The sequence below is a fragment of the Onychostoma macrolepis genome, chromosome 07, assembly GCF_012432095.1.
Source record: "Onychostoma macrolepis isolate SWU-2019 chromosome 07, ASM1243209v1, whole genome shotgun sequence".
Taxonomy (NCBI): domain Eukaryota; kingdom Metazoa; phylum Chordata; class Actinopteri; order Cypriniformes; family Cyprinidae; genus Onychostoma; species Onychostoma macrolepis.
In genome coordinates this window covers 13728683-13751047 of record NC_081161.1, presented here as the reverse complement: position 1 = coordinate 13751047, position 22365 = coordinate 13728683, and the positions used below count along the sequence as shown (strand labels likewise).

The window sequence follows — 22365 nt, the reverse complement described above, 5'->3', positions numbered from 1 at the left end:
TCAATTTGTTTTATAATATCTCAACGAACTATGATGTAAAAATAACAAAGTAGATTATTTTGCTTAATTTGTACTTAAGCACAAGTAAAAGTACAGCTTTAAAAATTATACTCAAAGTACAAGTACCCAAAAAAACTAACAGTAACGCGAGTAGTTGTAATTCGTTACCTCCACCACTGAAATCTTTTCAGTCTTCAATCTGTAAAACCCCCCCAAAAAAAACAACAGAGCTGCTTAACATTTTTGTGGAAACTAGAATTTTTTTTATTTCAGAATCAATATATAACAAAAAAACAAAAAAAAACAGCATTTATTTATTGATAAATCTTTGCTGAATAAAAGTATTAATTTCTTTCAAAAAATTACTGACCTCAAATTTTTGAATGGTAGTTTATGAAAAAAATTCAAAACAAAAGAGTGATCACTATTTTCATATAGTGAAGACACTATTTCATCAGTTCATAAATTGATGTGTGACTGTGACCTAATCTAATGTTTGTTTACTTATTAATGTGCATCCATGATGAGACCCTGACCTCAAGTGACCCCCATAAGAGGAACATCCTGTCTGATGACATTTGAGCAGAGGGGCAGTGACCCACAGATGGTCCATCCCCCCCACTCTTCCCTCCAAATTATTCATGCTCCTAACATTTACACACCATATGCCTCTCCCAACACAAGCCTCTTCACGCTCCAGTGGGGCGATTTCCTGCCAAACATCGATGCATCCCATTACACACATTTTACATTTTTTTGTACAATAAAATCTGGACACAGTTGGACATGATTAATTTTTTCATGTTTCTTATACAACAGAAATAAATTCAGTTACTTTCATAAATAAAAAATAAACCTAATGTCTAAGAACCTGGGATAATTAAAAATTCAACTAAAATATGTTTGAGTGTTTTTCTTTTTCTAAATGTTCTTCTTCCAAAACAAGCTACTGTTCATGTCTGAATCATCTTCAGGTGTTTTTGAAGTCAGTCTCTCCATGAGCAAAGGCACAGTGCTCACGGGGCAGAGGGCATCCGTGGGGATGGTGTATGTGGAACCAGCAAAGCCGGGTCTTCAGGGCACCTGTGGGAGGGGCTTTGCGCTTGGATCTCACTCGAGAGCGTTGTGCCGGTGTATGCGTCCTCCAGTCCCGAATAAAGACACTTCCACCCTCCACTATGAAAAAGAAACAGAAGCAGAGAACAATTTACCTGCAAGCCTTAAGAAATGAGAATCATATCAGCAACTTACGAGAATTCCTTTAAAGGGGTAATATTTTGTGGGGATTTAGCTCGTCTACAATGTTCACCAGAGTGGTGTTTTCTTAGGAGATAAGGAGCTTATTTTTACCCTGTCCAAGCACATTCACACTTCAATATGGATTCCTATTCATCTTCTTTAATATCACACACTAACATGTTCACAGAGTCAGTAATGTACACTAATCAGCCACAACATTAAAAGCACTGACAGGTGAAGTGAATAATACTTATTTATATTATTACAGTGGCACCTTTCAAGGAATGAATGAATGAATGAGGCATTTATATAGCGCTTTAATGTGTATTGCAATACACCCAAAGCGCTTTACAATCATGTGGGGGGGGTCTCTCCTCAACCACCACCAGTGTGCAGCATCCACTTGGATGATGCGACGGCAGCCACAGGACAACGGCGCCAGTGCACTCACCACACACCAGCTACAGGTGGAGAGGAGAGAGTGTCATAGAGCCAATCAAGTGGATGGGGATTATTGGGAAGCCATGATAGACAAGGGCCAGTGGAGGGAATTTGGCCAGGACACCAGGGTTACACCCCTACTCTTTACGATGAGTGTCATGGGATTTTTAATGACCACAGAGAGTCAGGACCTCGGTTTAACGTCTCATCCGAAAGACGGTGCTTTTTTTACAGTATAGTGTCCCCATCACTATACTGGGGCATTAGGACCCAACACAGACTGCAGGGTGAGCACCCCCTGCTGGCCTCACTAACACCTCTTCCAACAGCAACCTAGTTTTCCCAGGAGGTCTCCCATCCAGGTACTGACCAGGCTCAGCCCTGCTTAGGAGTGGGATATATTAGGCAGGATGTGAACAGTCAGTTTTTGAATTTTATGTATTAGAAGCAGGAATAAAGGGCAAGTGAAAGGATGTGAATGACTCTGACAAGGGTTAATTACAGATGGATAGATGACTGGGTCAGAGCATCTCTAAAACGGCACGCCTTGAGGGTTGTTCCCGTTATGCAGAGGTTAGTCAGATGAAAAACGTCTCTAGGTTACACATGTAACCATGGTTCCAAAAAGGGAAATGAGACGCTGCGTTGGAAACGCTTTGGGAATGCCTTTGTTGGACTGATATCTCGTGTGCTTCAGGACACGGTCATGCAGAGTAGCAAGATGTCACAGGCGGGTGATGTAGCAACCAGGGAGCTTAAACAGGCACTCAGTGTAAACAGCGCTAGCTTCTGATAGGTTGACACAAGCACTCACAGGGATGCAGGAGGTATGGCAGGGTGACGCAGAGTCTCATTCCCTTTGGGGAACCATGGTTCCCCATCAGGAACTCGTGCTGCATTAAAAACACTTTGGAAACAAGAATACCAACTCCACCATACTGACAAGTGCCTGTTTAGTGTGAAGTCGAAGCTAAGTGCTTCGACTTCACACTAAACAGGCATTTGTCAGTATGGCGGAGTTGGTATTCTTGTTATAACAAGAATCTAGGTTATAACCAACATCTAGGTTATAAAACCTGACAAATGTGAGCAGGGTAGAAACATTGTAGAACCCACAGCCTCACAAACATTGTGTATAGAAACACCAGATAAGAAGGCCTTTAGAGGCTGCCATACCTTGAGTTGAGTGGGCCATGGACCCCAGAGGTGAGAGGAGATCAGAGGACTTCATAAGCTAGGGAGATAGCCTCAACTATCCACCTGCTTAGTTGCCGGGAGATCTCTCTTGGGTGGACCAAAGCAGATGAAAAGTTGATCAATTTTCCCTCCACAAGGCAGCTCTGTGGACATAGGTGTCCAGTGCTCGAACTGGACACACCAAAATAAACTTCTCCTGGTCTGGCTCCCGGAAGGGTGGAGGACAGAATGCCTGCAGCACTATGGGCTGTGGAACAAGAGTGGGCACCTTCAGCAGATTGCCCGACCTTGGGTGCAATAAGTCTTTCACCATTCCAAGTACAAAGTCAAGACATGATGGGGCCACGGAAAGGGCCTGAAGGTCATAAACTCTCTTGAGAGATGAGATGGCTAATAGAAACCCTGTCTTTAGTGTCAAGAACTATTCCGGAACATCCTCTAAAGGTTCAAAAGGGGCCTTACTTAGCTCGTCTTGTCCACGGCCAGAACCCAAGCCTGGACCCTAGTGCACAGTGCAGGCCTCAGCCTTGGTGCACCAAGAAGGAAACGTGTTACCAATGGGCTCCTTTCCAAAGACTGAACATCCAAAAGGGCGAGTGGAGGGAGATAACCCTGTAGGGAAGCGTTGTTGCAGGAACTCCAGCACTGAACCAACTTGGCAGTTAACTGGGTCCAGCTGACAATCTTCAGCTTTGGCTGAGAGAGCCGCCCCGACCCATGATGGTTCTGAGGGGGAGCTTGGGAAGCGACACTCTTCTTATGCTGCACCCTGTATGAGGAGCTAGAGGATAGCTGGGGCTGCTACTGTCCAGCAGCCCCTGAGACCTGGAGTCGGTGGGGGAGGAACCGCTGAAACGTCGCTGCCTGCTTCTTACCCTCCTGTAACCTCTTGACGACAAAGCTCACTGCATCGCCAAAGAGGCCCGAAGGAACAAGCAGGACATCCAAAAGGAAGAACCTGTCTTTATCTTTCATGTCTGACAGGTTCAACCAGACATGCCTCTCCGTGGCCACCAAGGCTGCCGTGGAACGACCAATAGCTATGGCCGTTTCCTTAGTGGCCAGGAAAGACAAATCTGCGGCCCTCCACAGCTCCTTGATGTCATCAGAGCCAATTCGTTCAGCTTCATCCAGGTCCCCAAGCAGGTCAGCCTGGTATGCCTGCAACATCACTATGGTGTGCAGGCATGCGCTAGCCTGGCCCGTCGGCGTAAAAAGCCTCAACCACCAAAGCCGAGGTTGTTCTGAGCAGCTTGGTGGGTAGTGCCGGAGCCTTCAGGGACAATGCTGACTCAAGGGACAGATAGCTGGCAAGTGTCTGTTCAACACTGGGCATCGCCCCATAGCCCTGCTGCTTCAGCCCCAAAATGTTGGAATAGTTAGTAGGGATGTAACGTTATTATCAATACTATGATATCACGATAGCAAAACTGTCTCGATATTATCGTGGTCACATGACAATATGAAACGATAGGTCTTCTGGGCAAAATGTGTAGTTTTTAAAAAATATATTTAAACTTCTTATTCTAACATAAATCCCTTCATCAAGTCTGTTCTCGCTGCGTGTTTCAAAGCGAAGCGCACAAATTGTTCAGGCGATCATGTGTTTTCCGCACCTCAGAACAGCTCAGTTTACAGTGAATGAATGCAGTGAACTCGTTTATTACATGTGCTGTAAGTTTAGTGCGCGTTTGGGAACGCAACAGCCACCAGTCATGCTTTATTTTCGAGGCAAATGATTACAGCATTTCAGTAAATTTGTAGTGAGACGCGTTTTTGTAAGCATTTTCACTGAAGCTGGAGATTTCCTATAAAATAGCGGTATAAATGCAGTCCAAATTCAAAATATCTCTTTCAAGTGTAGAAATTAGGAAAGAAGTACTGTCATAGTACTGTCATTTCCCTACTGTAGTGTAAAGCAAAAATGATATACCCATGAAATATTAATTTTGATTTATTTTACAGCACAATTGTTTTACAATATATGGCTATTACTGTCGTTGGTGTTGTTATTATATTCTAATTTGTTTGGCTTCCTAAAACACCAGTGTGAATGTAATTTAGACTGAGACAGCATACCACAAATAAAAAGAGTCCCCTTTAAATTCAGGTACAAGTCAATTCACTTTTTTGACTTTTTTCTGACTTGAGTTTTCTTAGTAAAGAACATGGGTTGGAGCTCTTAATTTTGAACTCAGATTACAGAAAACATCTTCTGATGCACAACCTTGGACACATCATCAGTGTTGTTTCCAGGAGTCACTGGGTGTTTCGGGTCTTACAACAGACACCCTCGTCCTGGTGCCCCGACCGAGGCTGATCAGACCCCGGCCTGTGTCCAAGTGGCATTCTACTGCCCCCACTGCTCACCCCTCTTCAACCAGAGCCATCTGGAAGCTTTTTCTGCTGCCTCCACGTTGTTGCCTATGGCTCTTCTTCGGTTAGCACCTGTTATGCCCAGCGTGCCATAAGCCTTGCTCAGGGAGTGACTGGCAAATCCCCTGCTGCCCACCTCTACTGGCATACACCTGGTTCTCCATCCATTCCTCCGGCAATCCTCCACCAGTTCTTGGTATTTCTCCCTCTTCCTCTCTTGAGCCTCCTCCATCCTCTCCTCCCAGGGCACTGTCAGCTCCAACAAGATCAGTTGTTTTGTGGCCTCAGAGACCAAGATGATGTCAGGTCTCAATTTGGACTGGGTAATGTGTGTTGGAATTTTCAGCTGCCTTTCCAGGTCAACTGTCATTACCCAGTCCCGGGCTGTGGAGAGCAAACCTATAGAGCAGTTTTTCAATACTTTCTCTGGCTTTTGTCCTTCCCTGATGAAGTGAATGGCCTTGGCTGTAGTTTGGATATGTCGGCTGTCCTTGATCCCTTGCTGATTGCCTCCGCGATGGATTTGAGGACCTGGTCGTGCCTCCATCGATACCGGCCCTCACCCAGCGCCTTGGAGCAGCTGCTCAGGATGTGTTCTAATGTCCCTACTTTGGAACAAAGGGGGCATGCAGGTGTTTCTATCTTTCCCCATGTGCACAGGTTGGATGGACTTGGGAGGACATCATAGACCCCCTGGATCAAGAACTTGATTCTCTGGGGATTCCACTTCCAAATGTCCCTCCAAGAGATACTCCGCTCCATCGCCTGCTCCCACTTCATCCAGGCGCCTTGCTGCCGCATGGCCACTGCTCTGCTGGTTCGCTCTTCCTCGACTGAAGCTCGCACCTCCTCCTGTACCAGCCTCTGCCTCTCCTTTCCGCTGGCAGAGTCATATCTGATTGCTCTTAGGCTCCCAAATCCGGCTCTGCCTTGCGCCACTGTTCCCAGAATGGCCTTGTGCTTCAGCCGAGTCTCTGCTTGCTGGACTGCCTCGGCTGCCCTCCACTTCCTTCCTGTCCTCACAACAATCCCTGCGCCTTGGCATCTCTGGATCCAGAGTACTGCAGATGTTCCCGTGCCCGTGCAACGATGAACTCCTCCCTGACTGAGCTAAAAGGGAGCCTGAGCTTGTTGGTGTTCCCATATAGCCCGATGTTACTCAGGCTGCGCGGTAGACCCAGCCATCTGCGCAGATAGCTGCTCACTTTCTGCTCAAAACCTTCTACCACGGTCATGGGGACCTCATAGATCAGCAGAGGCCAGAGGATTCTTGGGAGGATTCCATGCTGGTAGACCCAGGCCTTGAATCTTCCAGGGAGCCCAGACTTATCCACTGTTCTCAACCATCCGTCCAGGTCAGCACCGGCTGCCTTGATGGAGTCTCTGTCACTCAGCCTGCAGTTAAAGACCTTCCCAAGGCTCTTCACTGGACTCTCAGTGACTGATGGGATCTGGTATTCTCCCAGCCTGAAGCGGAATCTGTCTGTAACCTTCCCCTTCTTTAGAACCAAGGACCTGGACTTTGCAGGTTTGAAGCTCATGCGTGCCCATGACATGAGTCTCTCCAACCCCTGAAGAATCCACCTGGCTCCTGGTACTGCCGTTGTCATCACTGTGAGATCGTCCATGAAGGCTCTTATGGGAGGTTGCCTTACTCCAGACTTGCTGAGGGGACCTCTGCACTCTGTTTCAGCTGCCTTGACCAGCATATTCATTGACAGCGCAAATAGGGTCACTGAGATGGTACAGCCAGTGATTATCCCCACCTCCAGCTGATGCCAGTCAGATGTTAGCTGGCCAGTAGAGACTCTCAAGCTGAACTTGCTGTAATAGTCCAGGATGAGACCTTTCACCTTCTGCGGTACATGATGTTTCTCCAGTGCGACCTCCACCAGCATATGGGGTATTGAGCCATAGGCATTGGTGAGGTCCAACCACAGCACTGCCAGGTCCCCTCTACCTTCTCTTGCTTCCCTGATGAGCTGGGTTACCACGCCCGTGTGTTCCAGACAACCAGGAACTCCTGGTATACTTCCCTTTTGCACAGACGTATCGATGTACTTATTGCTCAACAGGAAGTTGGAGAGCCTCTTAGCCACGATGCTAAAGAAGATTTTACTCTCCACACTAAGCAAAGAGATGACCCGAAACTGATCGATATCCTCAGACTTCTCCTCTTTTGGTATGCACACACCCTCAGCATTGCTGGGCGATCTTCCCTTTCCTCCAGATCACCCTCAGGACCCTCCACAGCTGATATAGTAGCTTTGGGCAGTTCTTATACACTTTGTAGGGCACTCCACTTGGGCCTGGTGCTGAGCTCGATCTTGCTCTCCTCACCACTTCCTCCACCTCCCTTAGGCGGGGCTCCTTCAGGTCAAAGTCTAAAGAAGGCTCTGGTGGTGTTATCAGCGCATCGCATGTTCTCTGATGGAGTCACTATAGGTGGCCTTAAGGTGATCGTTTATGGCATCCTTGGAGCATGTGAGGCGGACAGCCCTCTTTTGGCCAAGGAGCTGCTTGGTCAGCCTAAATGGATTGGCCAAGAATGCTGTCCTCTTCCTGGCTCTCTCCTTCCGCCTCCTTCTGTGGAACTCTGCCCTCCGTAAGGTCAAGAGTTGTTTCCTTAAGATTGCTCTTAGGTCTGCTAGGCCGGCTCTCTCGACTTCCCCCCCTAACTTGTATTGCCTCTTTAGCAGCCTGAGTTCTTCCCTGAGGCACTGGATTTTCCTTGCTCTATGGCTTGGAGCATATGCCGATGGAGCAGGCTTGGATGCCTCGATTCCAAATCGCTCAGCTGCAATATTCACTATGAGGGTAGTCATCGTTCTCAATCGGTGGTCCACATCCCCCTTTACTGTTACTTCCAGGACCTGACTTACATCTTCATCAAATTGTTGCCACTCAGCTCTCTTGGAGGATTTGGGCCATTGGATCCTTGGCTGGACCAAAGGGGCACAGCCAGTTGTCATGGCTGCAGTTTGCTGGCTTTGGAGGCCGTGTGGGATGCCAAGAGATGCTGCCTCTTGGGTTATAGTGGCAAGTAAGCTGCTGGCAGCAGGTTTTGGCGACACTAGGAGGCTCTGGGCACTGTGGGTTGCCTCCGGGCCTGGCTCCTCCTGCGTCTTACCAGAAGTCACTTCTGTGCGTTGTGTCGTTGTTTCCGCTGTCAAGCATCTCATTCTGCCTTGGTGGATTTTTAAACCCCTTTCATTCTTGCAGATCTTGCCGCAGATGCACTGTATTGACATTGTCATTATTCCTTTGTCCTGTGTCGTTATCCTTGAGTCCGTCCTGTTGGGGTGCTCATCCTCCCCCCCTCTCGGGCACCCCTGGGGGTATCTTTCTTCTGTGGGTTTTGTAGCTTTCTTTGGGTTCTTCCTTGCGGAAGAAGTGGTTTGGGCTGCCAACCCTCTCCACCCCGGGTTGCCGTCTCTCCGGCCGTCATCTGTCTCTCCAGATGTCACCACCCTCTTCGTAGTTGTCACCCAGTCTATTCCTGGTTGTCACTGGTGCTCCCAGAGTATTTCAGATTACAGAAAACATCTTCTGATGCACAACCTTGGACACATCATCAGTGTTGTTTCCAGGAGTCACTGGGTGTTTCGGGTCTTACAACAGACACCCTCGTCCTGGTGCCCCGACCGAGGCTGATCAGACCCCGGCCTGTGTCCAAGTGGCATTCTACTGCCCCCACTGCTCACCCCTCTTCAATAGAGCCATCTGGAAGCTTGAGAAGCAGAAAAGGTTCATGAGCCAGGACATGAATTTGGGACGTCCACGTGATTACTGGTGCCAACAACATCTAAAACATTCTTGAATTGAAACGTGAAAATTACTTAAGATATTAAGTATTATTTTCTAAAAAACATAGAACAAAATATTGTTAGTTTTTGCTTAAAACAAACAAAAAAAATACAAATCTGCCAATGAGGAAAATATACTGAGCAAGAAAATCAATTTTGCAGTGTAGCTGGCATACATGGTGCTAGAACAGGGCTAAATACCTCTGAACACCTGGTAGTTGTTTTTCAGTAGAGTCTGGAGACCACCACACTCTTTCTTTAGTGCTTGCAGAGAAGACTGGTCGAGGAGGTTGACTACTTCACTAATCAACAAACTGCCTAAAAAAAAGCAAGGAGATGGGGTGAGGGGAATTAGAAGAGGAGGAGCAGAAGTGGCTTACTATTTATCACATTATCCAAAGTTTAATTTCTTTTCATTGTTTTTATTACCACACAATCCCTAACCTGTTTCAGGTTTTGAAGAAATAATGTACAGTCAGGCTGCCATCACTACAAAATAAACCCTGACAGGCTGACTGTACATTATCCCATTTATGACATGGCTACTTTAATGAAAAAAATAAATAAATAAATGAATAAATACACAACGATTTGAATTTTAATTATTTGAGAAGGAAAAGACATGAAAGAGACATGAAATAATCAGTCATATACACTGGCAATAAAACCTATCAAATAGTTTTTTCCACAAAAAAGGAAGAGAGAGAGAGAATTCTCTCATTTCCTGAACTTATTATTTAGTTGCAATCTGTTATAGCCGTTTATCTTGATTGCCTATATGGAAACAGTTATTTCTCTAAAACAAAATCACTCAATTTCAACACTCCTGACATCAATCAATGTGTGACAATTAAAACACCTTCTAAATTTACTGCGAATTTATAGCTTTGTGACAACTGAAAGCAGCCGTTTCAAGCATCTGATGCAATGAAGGCGCTTGCCAAAGAACCTGTCATGCCACAAAGTGAGAAGAGTGAGAAAATAAGTATTGGCTTTGATTTCCTGTAGAGGAATTGCAATGCTGGCCTGTGTTTTACAGTAAGCAAGACATATTCAAAGTATTGAACAATGATCTGTTCATCTCTGGTCCAACAAGCTATAACAGGCCAAAGGGAATAATAGCCACTACCAGCTAACAATGCTCTAAAAGTCAACAATACATTACCATATAGATTGCTTTTGGAGGTAAATTTACACTTGAACATGGCATATTGCATTTCCTCAGAAACCAGACCTGAGCTAAGTACTGAAGTATTGAAACTGATCTCATAGTATCAAAAAGGTCCACAATGTACGGCCCACTATACACGATCAATGAGCATCCTTCTTAGACACACTTACAAGTAGCATCTAAAATCTCTCCTAGTACTCAGGGAGCACATTTTAAATGACTCTGGAATCTACAGACCGTAATTGTGTTGCCATAGCAACAAGGAGTAGACACATGGATTGCAAGACCTGATGTGCTGCAGACACCTTTTCCTGGACCAGTGCTCAGTGAACCCAATCTCTAATGGCTTGACCCACAAGTTCATTTTCAGATCCAGTGAATGCCAGTTTGGTTGTGTTGAAGCACAGCTAATGAATATACAATTCTCCTAACCTTAAACCTGCACATACATCTCTTCTCGAGCGGTAGCTGGAATGTAGCTCTCTCATATTTATCAAGCTTCTCAAAGTGCCATTTTAGTCTTAAGTGTTCATTAAATTTACTTCTACTTTCAAACTTAAGTATACAATCAAGTTATCAAATTTCTTAAAGCTAAGAATCACTCTTACTCTCCCAGTTATTTAAGACAGCTCAAGAGGTCTCAAGTGGTTAGGAGTTGCCAATAGGCCTTTTTACAAATTGCCCTTTTCTTGTCATAACTGGTTAATGTTGGGCTGAACTGGCCTTTTATAACAAGTTTCCGCTGTTCGATTAATTCAGCAAGCAGTAGCGCCTCTTCCTCCTGCCACTTCGATTTTCTTTTGGAATCCATGGTGGCTGATTATTTCATAAAATCCAGGCTATATAGGCAGGTTGGTCACACTTTATATTAGGTGGCCTTAACTACCATGCACTTCCACCTAAAGAATAAGTACAATGTACTTTTTGTGTTCATACTGTATTGCAAAACACTTTTGCTGCTATTGAGGTGGGATACGGGTAAGGTTAGGGGACAGGTTTGGTTATATGGGTAGGTTTAAGGGTGGGTTAAGGTGTAAGGGATGGTTCAACAGTGTAATTATAAATGTAAGTACAAAAATTTACAGATGTAATTACATATAGGTATTTTTTAAAATATAAGTACAATGTAAAAACATGTATGTACACAATAAGTGCATTGTACCAAATGATTAATTTAAATGTAAGTACATAGTAGTTAAGGCCACCTAATATAAAGTGGACTGGCAGATCATTTTATGTTTGTGCCGATAGACAATAGAGATATTGCCTGTTGCTGATGCCTTTGTCGATAGTAAGACGATTATTATTATTATTATTATTATTTATTGTTCATCAAAAATACAGTAGGCACCTATCTTTATTGATGCAGCTCGGAGGCACTTCAGAAATATACTGTGGCGCGGCTGGTATAAACACAAGCATTGACTAGAGTGGCTGCGATCATCTCCGGTGGCCGTGTCGGATCTGTAACGCACCGCAGATGTGTGCAGTCAATCATACACTGATTATAACTAGGGCTGAACGATTTTGGAAAATAATCTAATTGCGATTTTTTTTTACCAATATTGCGATTTAAAATGCAATTATTTTTTAAAGCTCTTTAAATCATTGTATAGTATGACCAACACAATATTAGATAGATTAAACATAAATGTTCTTTTCTATAGGCCAGGCCTATATGTTACGATGAAATTAGGTGATGCATGAATTGATATGAATGACATTATCAACTACAATCACAGTAGTATATTGACTGATTTGTTGAACTTCCAGCCTTGTAAGCATGTAATAATTATGACAACATAAAGCACTGACAAATAAGCCTGGTGTAAACATTATTATGAAAGTCAGTAACAAATCACACAAACTAAAGTAGATTGCAGAAATATAAAAACATATCTGTTGCTTTACCACACTCAGTATTTAGGTAATTAATTCAAAGTCACTGTAATAAACATGTAAACATGTGGATTGCACTTTTTAAACACTGTCTGTTAACTTTAGACAGACTTTAAATAAATAAGAATATATACATCATGTTTTCAACACATGAGCTCAGTGAAATGTTCTATGATTGGGTGTTAATATTCTGTTCAGTAATTGGTTAAAGCCGACGTGGCTGCCACTGCCTCTTACAAAAAGATAAAATATTTTTCTCTTTGGCGGCGCCTGCAGCGAAGCGCTGTGCTCGTGGAAGCAGCATGATTTTGGGTGCACGAGCACAGCTTGTGCTCCACCTCCGCGCCGCCAGCGAAACCGCCCGCGGTTTGCCGCTTTCCGCATGTCTCCCATTGAAAATGAACTAGACATTCGCGACTGCCGCGTCCCATGTGCAAGGGTATTAATATTAATATATTATGCTTTCTCTCGCCGTACTTTGATGTCATTCACAGATCGATCTTCCAAGTCGAACACACCTCTTTACTCTCGCGTGTCACGTGACAGAGTGTAATCGCAGAGGCTGCGGTTGAAAAATCGTAACTTACAATGTTTCTATTAAATTATGTTAAATACAAATTCAGTCATATTAAAAACTTTAGGCTGCTTTTAGCCTAAGACTGGTTTCACACTGCAAGCGTGAGCGGCGCGTGAGCAGCGCATACTTTTTACATGTACTTTACATGTACTTTACCATGTACTTCATACACTGGGAACAGGATCAGTGTGTGAGCATCAAGCAGGAGCGTCGTGTGAGCAGTGCTGAAGTGATGGTTTCGGCATCCAAGTATATTTTTGTTGCGCTGCTCACACTCAGTTAAAGTGACAACACACTTCTGATGGACAAAATAAATACGATTTCACACAAAAAGTGCTAAAAATGCACAGAATAATGTCAAGCGTGTTTGAACAATTGGAGTATGTCAGAAAATAAAATAATGAATCAAAAAAGATTTATCCCTTTAAACTTGTTTTTAATTATAATTAATTACATTATAAATAGCACGTTCTACTGTATATCGAAATATGACTGAAACAACGAGCTGTTGTTTACCTTTTACGTGCATATCCCTGTAGCATTTGGACCAATCATTTGGGTGCCAGTATATCTGTCAATGACTTCAGGCCCCCGGGTCCATGGCAACCCATCAGATAACACTAATTTTATTGCTCAAAGGAATGCAAGCAGAGCAACTCTCACTACCTTTTTCCAACAGGAAAGACATTATGCCATAAAAATGGACTCTTCTCTAATTAATTCATAGAAAAACCTTTCTTTGAATGAACACGCATATCTTCAGGTCATTATGTATATTATTACTGTTCTTGTGTATTGTATACTGTCTTATGCATGCTTATGATAGATCACTAATTAAGATCACCTCACTCATACCATGTCTGGTCTCTATCAATTCATCTTCGGATGATCTAATTGAGAGTGAATATTACATGTTGATACCTATGCAACATATTAGTATTATAAGAATCTTTAATAGTTTGTATATCAACTTTGTATATCCAGTTCATATGCAAATTATCATGCTCTCAGACAAAGGGTCATAAAACCCCACAGTATTTCCAAACTCCCGCTTGGAAATTCAGCCTCTCTCATTGGTCAAGCCCATCCTGAGAGGTGTGACTCTTCGCAGACCTTAAAGGGCTCATGCACAGTCCCGCCGCCTTTTCTTCTGCAAAAGCTCTTCTGCTAAATCTCCGGATTGCTGCCCGTGTGGAGAGCCTGAGCCGGTACAGGCATGCCCGGTGGGCTCCAACATATCTCCAGCCTGCGGTTCTTTTCAGATACTGAGAAGATGAGGATGTGAGCTAGAACGCTTCTGGACCGAAGTTTTTGTGCCAGGCCTTGCAAGCTTGACTTTCCATTCAACCAAAGGTCCTCGGACCTCAGATGATCTCTTTCTTAGCTCTTATTCACTTTCTACCTGGAAGGAGCTCCCAATCACCACCGAGTCAGAATAACATCTTTTGGAATTCATCACTCTTCAACCCGGAAGAACGTGATCGCGAGTCCAAAATCTTGAAACCATCAAGACTTTTCATCCGAGACTGCATTGCGGACACTTGCCAACGACCAAGGAAGTGCAAGTATTGTAGATCTAACTAAACTAAACAGAGGTTTAGTATAAGTTACAGAACCTGTTATAAACGGCGCTGATGGTTTTACACAGGTGATTAACTGACTCTTTCCATAACTGCATTTTTGTTTTCTCTAATGGCTTCATTCATCCACTTTAGCTCCCCTTTGTATGTACGTGTGAGTGTATGCATGTTTGTTTGTTTGTTTGTTTAGATTAGTTGTGTGTGTTAGCGTTTAGTTAAAAGTTGTGTGCACAAATTACATGATTTTCTGGTTCTGCCTTGCAAATTAATGTCCCTTTACTATTTTTGATCCTTACCGCATGCTCTAATGCATTAATACTTAGGAAAGTGTTTTCTGTGGCCACGAAAATATCCTTTCTTAGAGTTGACATGAACTTACACTGGAATGTTCGCTGGACGAACAGATCAGTTGATGGCAATTTAATTCTGCTACAGTTATTACTATCAGCCGATATAAATAATTGTAATTAATCATAATTAATTGTAATTATTTATATACAATTCCCTTTTTGAGCTGATTTGCTATATCCCCGTGTTAACATGCAAATCCCCATGTTAACAAACTTCAAGACTTTAAAACTTCCAGGTTTATAACTGATCAACTTTGTAAAGAAATATACAGCTTTGGAGCCGCTGATGTGATGCTGTACAAACGCTTCCAGTGTGAATCCTCTCACGAGTCTGCAGCTGCAGTGAGGCTGTAGTAACGCTAACGTGAATTAGCACGATAATATTGCGTATCGGCAACCTCACAGGCTGACGATAGGACAATATGACAATTGAGCATATCGGCCCAAAATTAACAGCACACCGGTTTAAAATTTGTAATGAAGACATAGTGGAAAACGTGTTTATCTTTCATTTTCAATGTGTATATCATAATGTATTCTCTTGAAAATCCTTGAAATTTTCAAATGTATGTGGAATGTAAACTCCTCTTAGGACTTTCACCATTCAATGTGAATTTATCTGAGAATATTCTTAAATAAGGAAATCTATTCAGTGATTGGTCCATGCAAAATCCAGTTTCGTCGAGCAAAATCCCATTTGTAGCACAGAAAAGTGTTGTGAATCATCAATTCAATTCTTAGCAGTGTTCTTGCGAGTAATTTGCAGGGGCTTGATAAATACGAAATAAATTAGAATGTCATGGAAAAGTTAATTTCAGTAATTCAACTCAAATTGTGAAACTCGTGTATTAAATAAATTCAGTGCACACAGACTGAAGTAGTTTAAGTCTTTGGTTCTTTTAATTGTGATGATTTTGGCTCTAATTTAAAAAACAAAAAAACAAAAACAATTCACTATCTCAACAAATTAGAATACTTCATAAGACTGTAAGAAAGGCCACCCCTCGAAAGTGAACTCTTCCAAACCATCCCGCTTGTGTTCGTGAGTTGGACTGTTCCAAAAACTTTCCGCGGAGTAAAAAAACAAGACCGTATTGAGGCTGGATGTGTAGATGTTTATAGTCAATAGTTCAAGATAAATTAGTTAGAAGTGCCCTGTTTAAGGATTGTGTGGATATGTGTGTGTGTAGAACTAATCGTAAGTACATTTACATAATTTATTGGATGATAAATTCACGAGAGAGATTAATGACCGCTATAGCGGCATTCCGCCTAAAAGTTTACATTGTTAATTATATTTGCACATTATCCTGTTGACAAACGTTATAATTCTCCCGTGTTATTTGTCTGTCAGAGTATTTAATGTTATATTGCATATTGAGCTATAATGCATAGACTCAATGCATCTCAGGGAACATGTTCGGGCTTGTTCACCTGACGAGTTAGGCACATGAGCTAGACACCTACTGCAGTAGTGCAATCATTTTAAAAGAACTTCGATTTGTATTTGTATCTATATTACATTTATATTGTTTACTTCATGTTAAGTTCAATAATATATCATTTACAATGCTGTTACTTATGAGTATTTAAGTACTGCTGTAAAGATCTGTTAATGTATATTTATGAATTTATTTATATTTGTATACTGTTTTATATTTACAGAACCACACTCATCTTTGCACAATAAATCACGCTGAAGTACATTCCTGGTGTGAGACCTAATGTTCTGACCTCACATCCTGTAGCCATTCAATGAATCCGAACCCGAGTTAGACGAGTAGAAAGCAGTTTTTTCAAGACCAATAAAAAAAAAAAAAACATTTTTAGTGATGTTGGCCTTCTGGAAAGTATGTTCATTTACTGTATATGTACTCAATACTTGGTAGGGGCTCCTTTTGCTTTAATTACTGCCTCAATTCGGTGTGGCATGGAGGTGATCAGTTTGTGGCACTGCTGAGGTGGTATGGAAGCCCAGGTTTCTTTGACAGTGGCCTTCAGCTCATCTGCATTTTTTGGTCTCTTGTTTCTCATTTTTTCTCATTCTCTATGGGGTTCAGTGAGTTTGCTTGCCAGTCAAGCACACCAACACCATGGTCATTTAACCAACTTTTGGTGATTTTGGCAGTGTGAGCAGGTGCCAAATCCTGCTGGAAAATGAAATCAGCATCTTTAAAAAGCTGGTCAGCAGAAGGAAGCATGAAGTGCTCCAAAATTTCTTGGTAAACGGGTGCAGTGACTTTGGTTTTCAAAAAACACAATGGACCAACACCAGCAATGACATTGCACACCAAATCATCAGAGTGTGGAAACTTAACACTGGACTTCAAGCAACTTGGGCTATGAGCTTCTCCACCGTTCCTCCAGACTCTAGGACCTTGGTTTCCAAATGAAATACAAAACTTGCTCTCATCTGAAAAGAGGACTTCGGACCACTGGGCAACAGTCCAGTTCTTCTCCTTAGCCCAGGTAAGACGTTGTCTGTGGTTCAGAAGTGGCTTAACAAGAGGAATACGACAACTGTAGCCAAATTCCTTGACACGTCTGTGTGTGGTGGCTCTTGATGCCTTGACCCCAGCCTCAGTCCATACCTTGTGAAGTTCACCCAAATTCTTGAATCGACTTTGCTTGACAATCCTCATTAGGCTGCGGTTCTGTCGGTTGGTTGTGCATCTTTTTCTTCCACACTTTTTCCTTCCACTCAACTTTCTGTTAACATGCTCGGGATACAGCCATCTGTGAACAGCCAGCTTCTTTGGCAATGAATGTTTGTGGCTTACCCTCCTTGTGAAGGGTGTCAATGATTGTCTTCTGGACAACTGTCAGATCAGCAGTGTTCCCCATTATTGTGTAGCCTAGTGAACCAAACTGAGAGACCATTTTGAAGGCTCAGGAAACCTTTGCAGGTGTTTTGAGTTGATTAGCTGATTGGTATGTCACCATATTCTAATTTGTTGAGATGGTGAATTGGTGGGTTTTTGCTAAATGTGAGCCAAAATCATCACAATTAAAAGAACCAAAGACTAAAACTACTTCAGTCTGTGTGCATTGAACCGATTTAATACACGAGTTTCACAATTGAAATTCAGTAATTCACAAGAGTTGAATTACTGAAATAAATGAACTTTTCCACGACATTCTAATTTATTGAGATGCACCTGCAGTTGACATTAGTTAATTAATTAGTTAACATCAACTGCCAATGAAAAATTCTTCTAAACATTCATTAATTGTAGGTAATTCCAATATTTAATAACACGCTGTTAAAATCAAAAGTTGCAACTCTGTTATTTAATGAGCTAACATGAATTAAGAGTTGTATTTTCTAACAAAGATTAATAACTTCTGTAGGAAATTGCTCATTGTGAACATTAATGCATTAACTAAGGTTAACTAATCTTATTGTAAAGTGATACCTATTGGTCTTTATAATTCTTTTGCACTTTAATCTGTGTAAAATTTTTAACTTTGAACATGCGGATGTCACTTCTGAACGTTTGTTGCAAGTACGACACATTGATCCTCTTAGCAGCATGAAAAACGAAACTTTTATTCAAATTCTGAATGGAGAATAGGCTATATACAGCAAAGAAAACGTGCAAAGTGCGCTTCCTTAAAAAGCTGTCACTCATTTCAGTTTATCGCGATCTCTAATTCCGCAATAATCAATCTGTCAACACAGCACAATTAATCTCTTATTTACATCACCTACACTTTGTTCACTATAATCAGAGGATTCGCGCCGCGAGCTTCCAGAACTCTGGGCTGAACAAGAACACTCGTGTTCTGAGCGGTGAGTGGATTCTGATTTACTAAAGCTCCTCTGATTGGCCATTGCGTTATAGAAATCAACAGATATGTCTCTGATTTGCTACAATGTACAATGCTGCAAAAACAGAGCGCAAACACAAATACACATTTGATTCTGACCTGAGGCAGCTGCCGGTTACTTTCGTTTTGTTGTTTACGTTATTTAGTTGCTTCTTTCCTGAATCTTGAACTTGGTTACATACGTTTTCCTTAAATCATCCTGGCGACCCATTTTTTTAAGTCTCACGACCCACCCGAGGGTCGCGACCCAGGGTTTGAAAACCACTGCTTTAGAGTTCTTGACAAAACTGGTGAAGGTAGTAAACGTTTATAGTGTGTCAGTCACAGAAGCTTGTAGAGTTATTATCTTTCTCGCTCATTAACTAGTGCTCTCTCACAGGAGGTTAGCAACAAAAGAGCAGACACAGGCGCAAGGAGAGAAGCTCTACTTAAGAGTTATTGGGTCTGATTTGGTTAACTAGAGAAAGATAACTGAGGTGACAATGGAAACTGAAGAACATCTATTGTCATTTGCATCCAGATTGTGGGAAAGGTCTAGCTGTTACAGCGGTGTTTCAAATACATCTAAACAAAACCTCATGTTTAAGTCTGCATTAATTGCACATGTGGGAAGCCATTGCTCTGCATACAGATGTAAATACGCCATATGAGCAAATCATTTCCAAAATGAAAATATTTCAAAGCAAATATTCAAATGAAAGTTGCAGAATCTAGACATCCAGTTGCTGCCTTTGGTAGGAAAGAATGTTCTAGAAGATTATTTAATGGTTTCCATCAGTGACCAAAGAGATTTGCATGAATAAATTCGGAAGGTGTTTCTATTTGTTATGTATGTGGAATAGCCGGTCACATTGCTAGACATTGTCAAGACAATGAGAGACCTCATCAAAGCTTTGTCTGTCATGCATGTGGAAAGGATGATCACATAGCAAGGCATTGTTTGGAGAGAAGTGGGCAAGATCAGGAATTTATTTGTTTTGCATGTGGAAAGATGGAACACAAGACAGTGTCACTTTTCACACAAAAGAAAGATGGACTATCGTAAAGAAAGGCAGTTTAGAAACCAAGCAGGCACTGTTAAAAGGAAATAAGGAAGAAGCAATACACACCTTGACAGACACAGCACTATACGAACAACATGACTGTAACTCAGTCACAAGCAGATGCTGATGTGAATTGGAGGAATTGTTTTATGATAGTAGCATATTTTGGAAAAATATGTTTACTATCAAAAGAGGATGATTCTTTATCATTTGAGAAATGTGTTAATAGAATTGAAATTTAAATGTAATTTATTAGAAATGATTTGATTGCATTCTGTGATTAAATTTCTGTAGATTTGATGTTTTAAATGTGAGAAAATTCTTGTTCGTTTCAGATATAAGCACTGAGATGTTGTCTGAAATGTTTAACCTCCTGGAGAAAGATGATCTGGTCATTTGAAGGACAAGGAGGACAGCAGATCTAATGAAGCCAGGTGGCTTCCACAAGAAAAGGGACTTCTTAAAGAACAGAGTGATCACCAGAACTAGAAATCCAGAGACTTTCAGAAATGCAAGATCCAAATCTCCAGGTCTAAAAGATTTAGAAACCCTGAGATTCACTATGGGATGGATGGACCTGATGGAACTGCAAAGATTGCAACAACACCAGTGACTACTTCTAGAAGGACTTTTTCAAATGGAAAAGAATGAACAATGGAAAAGAGAAACAAGGAGAGATCAAACCATTTCAGACACTATGTACATCAGTCTTTCCCCTGAGATGGAAAACAAGTGGGCAAAGGACATACCCACACAAAGAAATGCACAAAGACATAGACTCACTGCACATGACACTATTAAGAGACAAATATATGCACACTCAAATTCAGAAAATATATTGTCTACTAAATGCACATATGTGGATAAAGGATGTTCACACTGATAAAAGGGACAGAATGCACTAAAGAAAACACTATGTTGCCTATTGGTTGATGTTTTTGCTCTTTTGGCTTTTAGATATGTTGAAGTGTCATATTTATGCATATTTAATGCATTTAGATAATACCATTTGCTCTTATGGTTCTTGAGTGCTTCTCTCCCAAACCTACACTGTAAAAAAAAAAAAAAAAAAAACTACTTTACAGAAAATAACATACTCGGTTACTAACATAACCTTGGTTCCCTGAGATACGGGAACGAGTACTGCGTCTGCTAAGATGCTATGGGAAAAAGTCCTAATTTTCTCCTAACTTGAAGCCTTTTTTTCCAATTACGCCGTGTAACTTAAAGAAACTAACCAATGGCTCAGCGGCAGAGCTGCATGAGCCTATGGCAACGAAGCCCACCAGAATAGGCGGGGTCAACTGGCTATATAAGCAGGCGCTTCGCCACAGGATCCTCAGGTTACTTCGACTGAAGCGACGACTGAGTCGTGCAACTACATAGCACGGCTAGCAACGCAGTACTCATTACTGCGTTAGTAACCGAGTATGTTCCTTATTGATACTTCACTCGTACTGAGTCTGCTAAGACGCTATGGGAACCAGTGCAATCATGCCGTGCTATGGTAGAGGAACAACTGCACATATATTGAACTTCCTTAAGCACCCAGTGCCCATAGGGAAGTATAACAATAAATCTACAAGGTGAAAACAGGCTAAACTCACAGAGGTCACGCCTGGTCTGGGTGATCGTTCCAGAGGACTCATACAGCCTCAGCACTCCACATGCCGAGAGCGCACAAGTAAACCGACCTGACAAGTTTGAGTGTGTTACGGTTGCTCAGAGCTGGTTCTGCATAAAGCAAGTGTGCCCACTTAAGCAGAAAGAACCCTAGCCAACAAGGCAGGAAAGTCCAGGTTGTAAAAGCCTAGCCAGCCGCCGCACAAATTTCTGTGATGGACACACCGCTAGACCATGCCCAAGATGTGAGCAACGCCTCTGGTGGAATGGGCTCGTACTCCAATGGGGCATTGTAGGCCCAAGGAAGAGTAAGCTAGCGTAATAACGTCAACTATCCACCTAGAAAGTCTCTGCTTCGTGACTGGGTGCCCTTTGGTGAGGTTACCGAAGCTGACAAAGAGTTGCTCCAACTAGAGGTCTGCGCGGGACTGTTTTTTAAGTCCCGCTCCCACCCGCTCCCGCGAGGTTATATCCCGCACCCACCAGGTCTGATTCTGGCTCAAACTGATACGGCAATATTGACACCATTATTTACATTTGACCGCAGGCCACCTGTCGCCCGTGAAGGTAATGGGCGTGAAGTTTCTGGACAATGTGCAGTACGCAGTTTAGCCAATCACACCACACCGGCCCAACTAACCAATCTGAGCCCATTGCCCGTTTCTGAGGGAGTGGTTTCAGAGAATCAGGAAGTCAACCGGTCGTTCAAATGACAAAGGAGAAAGCGACTTACAATAAAGGTGAAATATATGAAAAATAAGGCGTTTTTTAACAAACGAAACACGAAGACGTTATATTGCACCCCATAAACGCAATCAAGCAAAGAAAAAAAGCAGTAAACCACCCCTTTAACATCTTGCTGTAAACACAGTAGCCTAGGAAAAGTGTTGCGGAAGAAAAATAAATAAATAAATAAAATCGACATCTGTCATTTAAAATTATAGGCTAAGCGAAATATAAACAAAACCGAGTTGAGCCTTCTTCAAGGACAGCGCATCCACACTTCTCCATCTTTATTCTGCTCTGTCACTCATCGACAACCTGCCTGTTCTGTCTGTGGGCCGTATATTCACCACTGGTAGGCTAGCCTGCTCTGAGCATCGTCATGTACATGCTGCGCTCAGACCTCGCAAATAAAACGAAGCACTGGTTCATGCGTGCAGCGCGTGCATAACAGTCGAGTGCAGGCAGTACTGGTGCTTGAATAAAGCGCAGATATGCTGTTCTGAAAA

General features: G+C 42.4%; 1 protein-coding gene across 2 annotated transcripts in view; it reads right to left on the bottom strand.

Annotated features, from left to right (window-relative positions):
* Nucleotides 1-222: 222 nt before the first annotated feature.
* The window catches only part of trmt44 (tRNA methyltransferase 44 homolog), a 126704-nt gene continuing 104561 nt past the window's right edge, over nucleotides 223-22365 (bottom strand). For both annotated transcript variants that reach the window (XM_058782954.1, XM_058782955.1), the window contains 2 exons: nucleotides 9261-9377; nucleotides 223-1176 (listed from right to left, as the gene is read on the bottom strand). In XM_058782954.1, coding sequence (XP_058638937.1) covers nucleotides 971-1176; nucleotides 9261-9377 — 323 coding nt within the window. In that variant the 3' untranslated portion in view covers nucleotides 223-970. The remainder of the gene's footprint in view (nucleotides 1177-9260; nucleotides 9378-22365) is intronic.